This window comes from Glycine soja, chromosome 12 (genome assembly GCF_004193775.1).
Source record: "Glycine soja cultivar W05 chromosome 12, ASM419377v2, whole genome shotgun sequence".
Taxonomy (NCBI): Eukaryota; Viridiplantae; Streptophyta; class Magnoliopsida; order Fabales; family Fabaceae; genus Glycine; species Glycine soja.
The window spans coordinates 27,033,116-27,046,322 of record NC_041013.1 but is presented as its reverse complement, the minus strand read 5'-3'; the positions used below and the strand labels follow the sequence as shown (position 1 = coordinate 27,046,322).

The following is a 13,207-nucleotide window of genomic DNA, read 5'->3' as shown; positions in this document are numbered from 1 at the left end:
TGGACTTATCGTGATAACAACTTAAAAATACCTAGCAAGGAATGCATCCTTGTACAAAGTAGATTTTTCTTTTTCTTTTTCTTTCTCTTGTTTTACAATATTTTTTTATAGGTTATGTTTGGTAAGGTCTTTGAAGAGCTTATAAGCTCCTTTGACTATCTTATAAGCTACTTTGATCAAAATGAGCTTGTTTGGTACATGAGCTTATTCAAGTAGTTTCTTTTTTCCCGTAAGTTACCTCAAGTATCTTATTTTGATAAGTTACTTGAAGTGTCTTATGGAAAATAAGACTATGTTTGGTAAAACTAATTGAAAGTGTTTGGTAAAATTAACTAATAAATGTCAAATGACATAAGAGGACACATTTAATATTTTTTACATTTGAATTTATTTCTAATAACTTATTTTCTTAAAATGTAGGATAATAATTTTTAAATTTTGTATTATAAGAAAATGATAAAGGTTTGGTGTTTTTACTCATATTGTTTAAACACAAAATTTTCATTTTTTTCTTCAAAAAAGAAAAATTAAATGAAAAAATGATTAGAATTATATTGTTTAAAATCATTTTTGATATTTAAATACTTTATTAATAATATTATTTTAAAACAAAAAATATAAATTGTTTTTTTATAATTTTCCTAAACATTTAATTTTCTCTTTATACAAGGATAACTTGGATATATACATCTCTCACTTGCAGAAGTACGAAACATGATATAAATCATATCTTTTATTTAAAACTAATCATATATATTTGAAATTTCGATTAAATTAGGTCATATAATTTTAAAAAATAAAAATAATTCAATAAACAATTATAAAATTGATATAATTCAAATGATTTATAACCTTAAGGAACGATGTGACGATGTCAATTGACGAGTTAACTATCATGTGCATGTAAGAATGATAAATTTGACAAGAGGAATTTTTCAAATAGTAAAAAAAGATAAGAAGATTTTCAAATTGCATAAAATGATAACATAAAATTTCAAATAAAATAATAAGGATAAAATTAAGAAAAAAATTGACATTTATTATGGAGATTAGTAAAAATAAAACAATTAATATACATTGAAAAATCAAATACGATAATATTTTGGGACAATTATTTTCCCCAAATACAACACTTGGAAGGGAAAGAGTATTTTGAAATGATACTTTCAATTATATAATGTGTCCTAAAAATATTTGTTCAGAAGCATTTAATTCACTTATAAGACCTATGACACCTTTTTTTTCTTTTTAGTATAAAAATATTTTCTATTAACTATTTGATATATTCTTTTTAGAGGATAATAGGTAGTTATTTTTTTGGGTTGAATTAAAAGTTGAGATTATAATTGGTTAAAAACAAGGATATAATCTTTGTTTTATTTTATTGGTAAGACTTGAGGATCCATGTAATTCGCATAAAAATAAGAAATGTAACCATACACAAAATATAAAGTTGGTTTAGTGGTTGAAAATGGAAACTTAAGGGTGAAGGGAGAAGGAGGGAGAGGTCACAAGTTCAAATTCTCCTATTGACATTTCTAATAAAACAGGAAAGAACAAAATCTTATTTTCAAAAAGAGTGGCAAGACAAGTAAGAAAGGAAAGAACAAAATCTTATTTTCTTGTTACTATGGGAAAGCCCGGAACAACTTAATTTTTTCCCTAAATACAAAATATTCAAAGACAAAACTATGCACTTTCTCTGTCTTTTCTCTGCCCCGCTCTCTTCCTCTGTCCCACTATTTTATAAGACAATCTAATATTTATTTTCACTTTCCTTTTCTTCTAATATAGAATTTTATCTATAAAACATTCTTGAAGAGATCAATCTCACTTTTTTCTCTCACTGCTTCTTCTGTGATCTAATGTAAAATTTTGTCACAAGTAGTAATCATGGAATTTGTATACACTTCTCCATAGCTTTTTTTGGAAACAAAAAGCTAACCATTAACATGATTCTTTAACCTTGTGTACCAAAGAATTGTATCTTTATTCCCAACTAAAGGCCAACTCAAGTCATCTCCAGAATTTTGACATTTCCTGTGGAATTTGCAGCAAGTAAGGTGGAGGACTGACCGCGCCAACAAACAGAAGTGATGAACTGTGTAGAATCATCCTCTTCATTCCCAAAAAGAGGGTCACTACTGTAAAATTTGAAAGATAATGCTGGCATGGGAAAAGCCTTGTGGTATATGAACACCTAATTAACATAGAATAAGATCTTAATTAATGAAGTTCAATTCATGAAAAAAAATGCATGAGGTTTGGGTGTGTTAGTCGAAAGCTACAGTATAGATAGAAGTATAAGGTTAGTGGTTCAAACCATATAAGAACAGTAGTACTCGTAGTACTAACTTGTGGAATTACTTAAATATATTCTCTTTTCTCTTCTCATGCAAACAATTCCTATATTTCAACAACTTGATCTATAATAGAATCTATCAAAAAGGTATGCAAAAGCAATATTCTTCTAGTGTAACATTTAGAAAAATCAAATGAAAGGAACTCAGTAGCAATTATAGATCAATGATAATTAATAAATCAACGAGAGAGGAAAAATGAAATGCCTCGTTTGTCTCTGAACCAGTAGCAATGTAACCATCAGATACAGACAACCCCACGAAATTCTGCAACAAAAGGAAGGTGCATCATCATATTGCCGCAGAAATTTAAATACCATATATAAAATTTGCAGTAATTAATTACAAATGGCCCAAATTTTGCATATAGTGCTTGTACTTTCACTACATAGTCACCTACTTGCAGGGTCAACAATTAATTTTGAACAATATATGGATCTCAAAACACCACAACAAAACGAGCTACACCATTGACAAATACAAAAATATAAGATCAAAGACCAAGAATGAATGTATTCATAATGGTTTGGTCATATGAGGAAAAGACCAATAGAAGCCTCAACAAGAAGAGTTGAGAATAGCCCAATAAATAGAGGTGGAGAAAAACTAAGGAAAATCACACCCAAAATTATTAAAGCAGATCATGGTCTAAAAGTTATAACCTCCAGAGGCTGTATTATTCATAAAGATGGAAGCTAATTTAGTTAATCATCATTTTTTTTCTGTCATTGTCAAAACAAGTTCTTAGGAACTTCTCGGTTATAATGTCATTATTCATGTTACAAGATTATTTTTACTCCGTTACTGAAGATAGAAACTGATATTAAAGAACAAAAAACCATCCCATTTGAGGAATTAAAACAACCAAGTGTTATTCTGACTGTGTAAGTCGGCTACATGGATCAAATTACACCGTAATGTTGTCTTAAGAAGTCACTTGGCCAGAATACTGTTAATAACACTTGGGTACTCTTCCCCCTTGACCTAGCTGATTTTTGGTTCAGTTAGGCCTGGTGCATTTCTAATATGGTAGACTTTAGTTTATCTAGTTTTAATGTTAGGCCACATGCAAATGTCTAGTCATGCAAACTTGACATTCTTGATGTTTAGTCTTAGGCACAAGGAATGTGTTAAGACTTAAGAATAAGATCTCCCACTTTTCCTGGGAATTTGGACAAAATATTCCTTATAATACTTAAGCAATCCTCTTCCAAAAGTTAACTTTTGAGGTTGAGTTAGGTGTAATCCATTTCTAATAGTCACTTACACCTCTAAGTTAGGATTTAGGATTGATGCATCGTCTGCTAAATTTACATTCCATATGTTGTCTTACTTCTACTTGAAAAAAAAGTCGTGTGCTTCCAAGTCTTGTCTCCACATGTCTAACTTCCCGCCTATTTCCTCTTGACTCACCAACTATAGGATTAGATTATCACCATAATGCATGCATCATGGCACCAACACTTGTATATGCTAAATAATCACATCCAAGACCAAAGTACAAAGATAGGTGTTTAGACTTAACTCTTGATGCTATCCTATAATTATAGGAAAATATGTTGTGACCTCTCCTCGCCCACTCGGATACTCACTAGTCGTAGCCTACTCATAGATATCCTTCATTGCTTGAATATAGGAAATACACACCTTTTGTCTCTAGGGAATTCCATAATACCTCTCTTAGCACCCAATTGTATGTCTTTTCCAAATCAATGAAGACCATATGTTATGTAAGCCTTTTTTATTCTTATGATATTGCTCCATCTGTTGTAGCTAGTAAATTGCTTCCATAGTCATCCTCCTTAATGCTTTCTTTTACCTCAAGCTCTGAAATTCTATGATAAAAGCTATATGGGAAGGTCATCAACACACACTATAAGTGTTAGAGAATAAAAACGATAATCTTTTTGAAGACATGAGTAGCCAAGAAAAATGCATGAGAGATTTAGCAAAATGTTTGTCTTTACTTGAAGTGATGTCTCAGACAAAGTATGTACAATTGAAGATTAGAAGAGGAACAAAGTAGAGTTCTTCGTGAGGGAACAATAAAGAATGAGGAATTTGTCCTAAAGGATGAAGGAAGGCATGTGAATGGTCAATTAACACCCTAAAAGAAGAGAACTACTCCAAAATTGAAGAGGAACATTGCAATGAAGTAGTATGGTAGGAGTTGTTTCAACAAAGTGATGATTTTCCTCTTGGCAAAACCATTTTGCCAAGGTATGTGGGCACAAGAGGTTTGGTTAACAATTTGCTGAGGTAAAAAAAATTAAAATGATGCCAACAAATATTCACGAGCATGGTACAATAAAGGATACCTTCAACTTAAAGCATCCTAGCAAGCTTCTTCCTTAGCCATTGTAGTTTACTATGGTTTGTCTCATTCTACACCTATTGGATTTTGGATTATGGTGTTTGTAATCATTTAACTAGTAATCCTTCCTTTTCTCAAAATTATTATTCCCCAAAACACTAGATCATACCATTCTCGCTAACAACCAATGGCTTTAAGGTATTATCTTGTTGAGAAATCTGAGGGGATAAACACCGAGGATATTTACACCAAAGGGTTACTAATATAAGTGAGTCTGACATCACACCTTAATCCAAAATCTTAAGGATAAAGTTTATGGGTCCTATCCTTACTTTTCAACCTTCCTATTCCTACCCGATGTGGGACCTCATTTTACACTTATACTTCAACAATCTCCCCCTCAAATGTAAGTCTCTTCCACATGGTAGCTTCCCCCTCGAGTGGAAGTCATTTTCAATCCATGAGTACCTAGTGGTAGCCCTTAGAGCTTAACCGTGGCTGCTCCAGCTCATCTAGTTATTGCTGCCAACATTCTCTAGTACCTTGCGCTGCCGCAATGTCTACGAGACCTGTTGCCTAGCCTCCATGCATGGACTCACCCATTAAGAAGACTTTCGATACAAGGGATTCCTATATCCATGGATCCATCGCTAACTCCATTATACTTGTCTAAATCAAACATCGCGTCGAACCACTGACTCTGATACAAGTTGTTTGGGAAACCCAAAGAGGTAAACATCGAGGAGATTTACACCAATGGATTACCAAGCAAACCATGTAAGTGAACCTAACACCACCTTAACCCAAAATCTTAAGGTTCAATTTTATGAGTCTTATTTTCACATATATGGTGCTCAACCTTCTCATTCTTACTCAATATGAAACTTCATTTCACACCTGTACTCCAACAAGTCTATTGACATTGATCAAACTTCACCTCTCCATCGTTGCCTTTAAATTTCAATACTTCTATATGATTGCTCATTCAATTGATTTTTAATCAGTCAAATTATTCTCTAAATTGTTCTATAACCTTTTGTTAGAGTATGCCAAAAAGTCCTACATCGCTTAGTAGTCGAGACCAAGGATGGTTTATAAACACCTTTCTCCCTTAACACATCAAGGAACCTTTTAAAGGACAAAACCGTGACAAAGCCATTATGCATCAAAGCAGACAATCTTGCAAAATTCACACACCAAATGTTAGATCCTAAGCATGAAGGGTGTGTGTTAAGATGTCCCACATTATTTGGGAATGCAGTAAAAAATACCCCTTATAAGACTAGAAAATCCTCCTCTTTTGAGCCAACTTTTAGGAGTTTGGCCAATTGGTCTGATGTGGTGGTATCAAAGCCTATAGTACATTTTCATTGCTTCCATGATTTGTGGTTGGGATCTCCACCATTTCCACAATTTCTATCATATTTGGTCAAGCAAGAGGGTGTTGAAAAATCTCAGATCACCTGCCTCAACTACTAGGTTGCGGAAGAAGAAATTTAATAACTACAGGAGTTTGGATACATTTACTATAGTTTACAGGAGGTTGTCACCTTATATACCTACTCGCACTTAATGGTGGAATGTGACTTTGGCCAATACCGCCAATCACTAATCACCAATATCATCCATCCCTTCTATTGAGAGTCATTCTAAAGAATGTTTTGGCCAATATACCAACAAAGAGCCATAATCTTTATTCCTAGTAATACCATTCCTTAAAATATTTTTTCAAAGCTTCTTCATTTTCCAGAGAAGAGACAAATTCTTGTCAACAAATATACCTTAACATTCATATGACCAGTGAATGATTGAATTGGTGAGTCTATAACTCGAGAAGCACACAAGGACAAATCCCAAAGCTTCAAAGTGTTATCTGTGGATGCAGAGACTAGGCTCATGGTGTCTACAAACTTGATGTAGCTCACTGTCTTATCGTGTCCAACCAATGTACAAAGAGGCACTTTCAGGTTGCGAAGATCATAGTAATATATCCGATGATCTGCCGAACCAAATGCAAGGGAATGAGCAAATTCAAGGGGAAACTGAACACAACACACATTTGCCTTTGTTTTGATGGTACCAACACTAATTCCCTGCAGTAACAGCACATGTGAGGGAAACAACCCATCATACATCTAGAATTAAACACATAAAACATACAAAAGAATGTTTGGTCTGATTGCCTGATTGATATTCCATAGCTTGACAGAACCGTCATCACTCCCACTTGCTAACAACGTCGGATCCGCTGATGAGAAATCAATAGACCATACCCTTTGCTCATGCTCCCTCATTTCAGACTGCACGTGACTTCTTGTCACATCCCATAACTGAAACAAGAAAAATGGTAAGGTTCAATTAATGGTATGGAAATCATAGACGACAAACTGTTGACAATAAATTATTACATAGTTCAAAACCATCACATAGCCATGGTCTTGGCTAATCTCTACGTGACAGTAGCTGCCGAATTTTTAATTTATGAGAAAGAATTAATAAAGCTTGACTATGTGTCATGTGGAAATTGATAGGGACCAGAATGACCCAAATCATCAAATAATTTCTTATGCGTAGGCCTACCTGTACAACACCTTCAAAGTTACTTGAAGCAATTTGACTTTTGATGTAAGTATTCCAACATGTACTACTCAATGTTGACCGGCTAACCATCTCAACTACTGGATAGTGGATATCACGATCCTCATTTATGGTAGTGTTACATTCAAAAACTTTAATCTTCTTGTTTACTCCTGCAGTAGCAAAATATTCTGCATCGCGATCAAAACTGAGTGAGCATACCAGGTTGGAAGACTGCAAAAGATCCCCTTGTTTCAGGTCAGCCTTAACCTTTAACTTACTGAAAGATAGGTACTTGCTCAAACCCTCAAGGAAAGGATTTGTCCAAGGACTTTTTCCCTCCCTGAACTTCTCTTTTAATGCTACTTTATTGACACAACTCCTTTCATCAGTACCAATAGGTGAATGTTGAACCGCAAGTTTCCCTGAGGAATAGGCTGATTTGCATCGTGTCAAAAAGTATGCTGACTCTAGTTTCTGTAAATTATTCAAAAACCGTGGAGTTTTTGAAAGAATACTCCTGTCATTTTTCTGATCATCACTCATGTTATTATCAATCCCTTCAGTGTCATCAACACACGGAATAGTTCTGACCCGTTTTCTGGTCCCTAGACAAGCAGATTCCTCATTATCGACAACTGTAATGGACGGGAAAGTTGATGTGGTACAATCATCTAGTCCAGTGCCAGTTATCTCATTAAATAGAGTTTTCTGCTTAGTCGCTTCTTCAATATCTGAACACAGAAATGAGATAGTATGCTGTAACTTCTCAGCAGCTTCCTCTTTTTTCTGTTGAATTAATGAAAGGAATTCTTGCAACAACTCCTGATCATCTATCCTTTCTCTAACTTCTACCGCTGCCTCACAGTTTTCTATATCATCTCTTGGTTCATTAAGAAACTCACTCTGCAACAACTGCCTGCAACACAATTAAATAATAACAAAAATTGTTGAAATATCACTCAGTTGGAATTGCTAAGGATGAAAGTTATCATTTGATTGAGATTACTCGTACTTCACTGCAGCACAATCATGTCTCTATGCATTTTAAGGGCGATGTGCTTTGCACTGCATGCTATTTGATTGATTGCATGTCATCTTGAATTATGCAAAATCAGATACTCTTTTCTATTTTGTTTCCTATTCTATCTCTATATTCTTTTCTCCACGTGTGTTTGGTTGCACTTCTTTTATCCGTGATCTAACATCTAAAAGACAAACTCCATGTGAAGTCCATCAAGGAGAAATGCAGATCACAAACCTTAAACAATAAACAATCTCAAGACCTAAATGCAGTCTTGGTTTATGTGAAAAACCATCTTAAGGATCTTAATTTATTCAAAATTATTATCCAATTCGCTTAATTTCAACCTTCCAATCAAAAGTTAAGGAAATGGATAACGGAAGGGAAAAAGAAAACAATGCATACAAGTGGCAGGTAATTCAAACATTTGCAAACAATTTGGATATTTGATATGTAAAAGGCATGTGATGAAGAAAATTTACCCTATTGTTGGACGACTATTAGGCTCAGGATGTAATAACCACAAGCAAAATGAAGCTTCTTTAGGCCATTTTAAAAGTAACTGTGGAGGAAGAACTCTATGTCTTAGGCCGGACATGGTTCTGCTCTTTTCTTCTCTTGAGATGAGTGGACAAAATAGCTGATCACAAGTAGAATTCTCAAGTTAGCTTAAATTGAAAAAGCAAATAGGAACAAAGGATCTGTGAAAACTTTACAATTCCATTGGAATAACATGGAAAAGAAGAAAAATCAGATCAAAAGCAACCAACTAAAATCTAACAACATAAACATGGTTTGTATATTTCTGTTGTGAACCTCAAAAAGAAGAACTCCCAACCGGTAAACGTCTGAAGCACAGGAAGGTGAAGCACCAGCAAACTCTTCAGGACTAGTATACCAACTCGCCTCCATCTGCAGTACCTGTTTTGTTGAAAATGATTGCTTCTTTACTGCAACTTCCTCATCCTTTCTTCTGTTTTTCATTTTATTTTCTTCTGTATCATCTATTAATGATGCAGGTGCCACAAACACCAAACTTGACAACATGCAACTAGAGTCTGTCAAAGAAGCTGTTGAAGTCTTGACAGGCACAAAATCTTCACTTCCTAAACATCTCTGTTGATGCATATCATAGCTAGGAGTAGGTGTTGGAGTTTTGATCTCAACAGCTTCTTCTAAAGTATCTGAGCCAGAATCGGAACAAGTTGCTGACTCAATAAACGAGACATGGTTGAAAGATGACATGACAAAGCAGGAGGGCCTCACATTATGAACAACAATTCCTTGAGAATGAGCCACATGAACAATTTCTACTATTTCCCTAAATATGTGCAAGCATTCAGAGACATTCACTGATCGTTCGGGTTTATCCAACCATAGCCTCAAGCTAATATCACCCATTCTATAGCACAAACAAAAGGGTGTCAAGTTTAGCCCCTACTTTATCCTCACATACACCAGAAAGACCACCAAGGTTTTTCTGCTCGTCACCTTGAGCAAACACAACATAACCCTGTCTCTTTGGTTTTTGAAGCTAGAATTTTGTGGTGCCTTTGTGAGTACCTATCAAAGCCTCCAAAAAAATTTAAGCTCCTAGAACTGAAAATCTTCTGCCAAGAAAACCCAGAAGAAGAACCATTCATTTTCATCCATTAAGAGTTGCATGAATGCCAAGGTATAGTGTACGGTAATTATCCAACATGTATCACACTCGAGCACCTACTCCACCATTATAACTCAAAAAATCTCATTTCAGTGGTCCCAAAAATGCCACAGAGATTCTCAATAGGCCAACTTCAAGAACAATTTCTCAGCTTGTTGCCACAGAACGCATTGACAAACTTTCCTGCAAAGTTACCAACGTGAATTCATGAACTTTAATCAGCATGAAATTCATCCTGGTAAACATAAAACAATTCAACAGAAGTCAAAAAAGAAACTTTTGTTAGGGGGCAACATTGAAAAATATTAAGAAAACAAAAAAAAAAGGTTAAATTACTTGGTCCCTATTTATTCATTCTTATCTTTATATACCCTATAGTTTGAAAGTGATTCATGTAGTTCCTACCTATAATTTACATTTTAATTCTTTTTTAGTTCCTATAGTTTAATACTGTTATTTTTAATTCTTATAGTTTGTATTTTAATTCTTTATTCGTCCCTATAATTTTAAAAGTGATATTTTTAGTTCCTATAATTTGTATTTTAATTACCTTTTAGTCCTTAGTACAAAAATAAAATATAAAAATAATTAACTACAAATTAGTTATAAATTATCAAATATTTTTTTATTAAAAATTATCTTATGATAAATTAGTTACGAATTACTTGTTAATATTTTTGTAGTTAATTATAATTGATAATATTACTCATATTTTAATGATAAGGACTAAAATAGAATTAAAATATAAAGTATAGAGACTAAAAAAATCACTTTCAAACTATACGGACTAAAAGATAATTAAAATATAAATTATAAGGACTAAAAAAATCACTTTCAAAATCATAAAAATTAAAAAGAGAATTAAAATATAAACGATAAGGATTAAAAGAACCACTTTCAAACTATAAGGATAAAAAGGTAAAAATCCTAAAACTATAGGGACAAATGAGTAATTTGATAAAAAAAATAACACATTTTTCTTTTAATTTTCGATGTAGATTTTTCTCAATTATGGCGCAATAGCTCCAAAATATGAAAAAACAACATTGGCCCTCAAAAAGGATCAAAATTTTCTCATTTGGAACTATGGAGAGAGAAAGAGAGAGAGGTACGTGCCTTCACTATATAAGTATGTTCTGTTTCTACTAGACCAACCTATACAAAACCTTCTAGTTTCTAGTTGTACTTGATAGCACACTGAACCTACCCCCATGGTTTCATATAAAGCAACATATTTCAAAAAAAGAAAAAAATATATATATATATAATAACTTTAAAAAAATCTGAAAAAACAAAGCATTCCCCGCGTAAAAATAAATAAATAAAAGCATAAAACGCCTGCGAGAATCATATTTTAATTATCACTGTGTAATACTATAGTTTTAGTTTAATTAGTGGTGTGAAATTGGAATATTCAAAATATAATTGTTTTAAAGTTTACTGAGAAATTATTTTATTTTTAATAATTTTATCTCTCCGGAATCAATGGCATATAGAACGGGTAAAAAGAAAAAAAAATATATTTCTTAAAAAATGGGGAAAAAAATTTCTTCACGCATTCTCACCTTTTTTCACATTGAGTCTCTGTCAAATGTCAAAATCCAATAATTTTATTTGGATATTTTTAAATAAGTATTTATAGGAGAAAAAAATAAACTAATAATTTTTATAAATTAAAATTAGCTTATATATCTGTTAAAAGCATTTAAAAAATTTTAAAAATTCAAATAGAAGGGATTTTATAAATTAATTAATGAGTATATTAATTTTAACTTATAAATTTTTTTAATTCATTTCTTTATTTTTTCCGCCCATAAATTTTTGTTAAAATAATTATCCATACATATTTTTTTTTAGATTCAAATTTATTTTTAATCCCTAATAAATATTCATTTTTTTCATTTACTCCTTTCATAATAAAATAATAATTTTGTATTCTTAATCCATGATAAAAAAATTATTTTTAATTAGTCATCAGAAAATAAACATAAAATTAATTTATCAAATATTAAAATAAAATATTTATTTATTAGGAACTTATCATAAAATAAAAATTTGTTAAGAAGTAAACATATAAATTAAGTATTTATTAAAAATAGAAAAACATTTTTTTTATTTCTGCATTGCTTTCCCCCGTTCCCACCATTCTACCCACGAGCATGAGTTCTTCATGTTATTGGTTATGTCCACTTTAAACTACGTGGCCTTACCTCTGAACAAGGTTTAGGTCTATGAAAAAAATAGCACATTGTGTAAAGAATTTTAAAAATAGTAGTAATAAAATGCCTATGGTAAGCAGAAGTGTTCAAATGTGGAAAATAAAGTATTGATGACCAATTTTGGTAATAGTGTACGTCACTAAACTAGTAAAGAAATAAAGTATATGTTTTGGTTATTGGATTGATGACCAATAACAACCAACAAGGTGCAAAATAATGTTTCATAATTACAGGAGTAATCATTGATTAATTACGGATTTAGATATTTAGTTGTTAAAGCCTGGCATGTGCAGCGTGGAGGGAAATCTTGTACGGAGATTTTTTTGTTAATTATTAGGATTAAATATGTTTTAATTATCTAATAAACGATACTTTATTTTAGGTTCTTAATAAATTTTTTTATTATATTAGATATTTGACATATTAAAAATTTTATTTTGAGTTTATATCTTAATTAAATAATGTTATGATATCTTATGAACATATATTTTTAATATAATTATTGATTAAGATGGTGTCATGTCATCACTCAATTAACTAGAAGGATTCAAAATAAAAGTTATCATACATTAAGAATTTAATACGACGAAAAAAATTATTAAGGATTTAAACAAAAATTATTTATTTATTAGAAACCTAAAACATATTTAAGTCTAACTATTATATAGAATTGCTTTGAGCAATGTTGTGGTCGTTCTAACATCTTATGTCATTATAAACAATAGATTTTTATTTGAACCTCTTGACTAGCAATTGATGAGCTCACCTAGTAAATAGTTTGGTTTCAAAGTTTAACAAAATTAACACCATCTGATTTGCTATATTGTATTTTGTTTTTTTTCACATTGTTGCAAATTTACATATAGTAATGGGTCAGTAGTTGAAACGATAGGTCATTGATTGGCTTGATTTGACTATGTGTGTGTGTGTGTATATATATATATAACTAACATAATTTGATCAATCCATATTCGAAAATTTTGCGAGATTGACTCCTAACCAAGACTACACCAGAAGCCATAACAAAGAGCTTCAAATAAATACATCGCA

The 13,207-nt window shown here is 32.0% G+C and overlaps 1 protein-coding gene across 3 annotated transcripts; it reads right to left on the bottom strand.

Annotated features, from left to right (window-relative positions):
* Positions 1-1,592: 1,592 nt before the first annotated feature.
* Positions 1,593-10,232, bottom strand: LOC114378555 (protein SPA1-RELATED 3-like). Of its 3 annotated transcripts, none has more exons than XM_028337173.1 (7): positions 9,092-10,231; positions 8,758-8,915; positions 7,255-8,170; positions 6,858-7,004; positions 6,456-6,767; positions 2,568-2,627; positions 1,593-2,200 (listed from the first exon to the last, which is right to left on the bottom strand). In XM_028337173.1, the coding sequence occupies exons 1-7, from the start codon at positions 9,674-9,676 to the stop codon at positions 2,012-2,014; spliced, it is 2,367 nt and encodes a 788-aa protein (XP_028192974.1). In that variant the 5' UTR covers positions 9,677-10,231; the 3' UTR covers positions 1,593-2,011. The 3 variants fall into 3 exon arrangements, with proteins under 3 accessions (XP_028192974.1, XP_028192976.1, XP_028192975.1); XM_028337175.1 differs by having other exon boundaries at positions 9,114-9,230; XM_028337174.1 differs by lacking the exon at positions 6,456-6,767 and having other exon boundaries at positions 6,835-7,004; positions 9,092-10,232.
* Between the last annotated feature and the right edge of the window lie 2,975 nt (positions 10,233-13,207).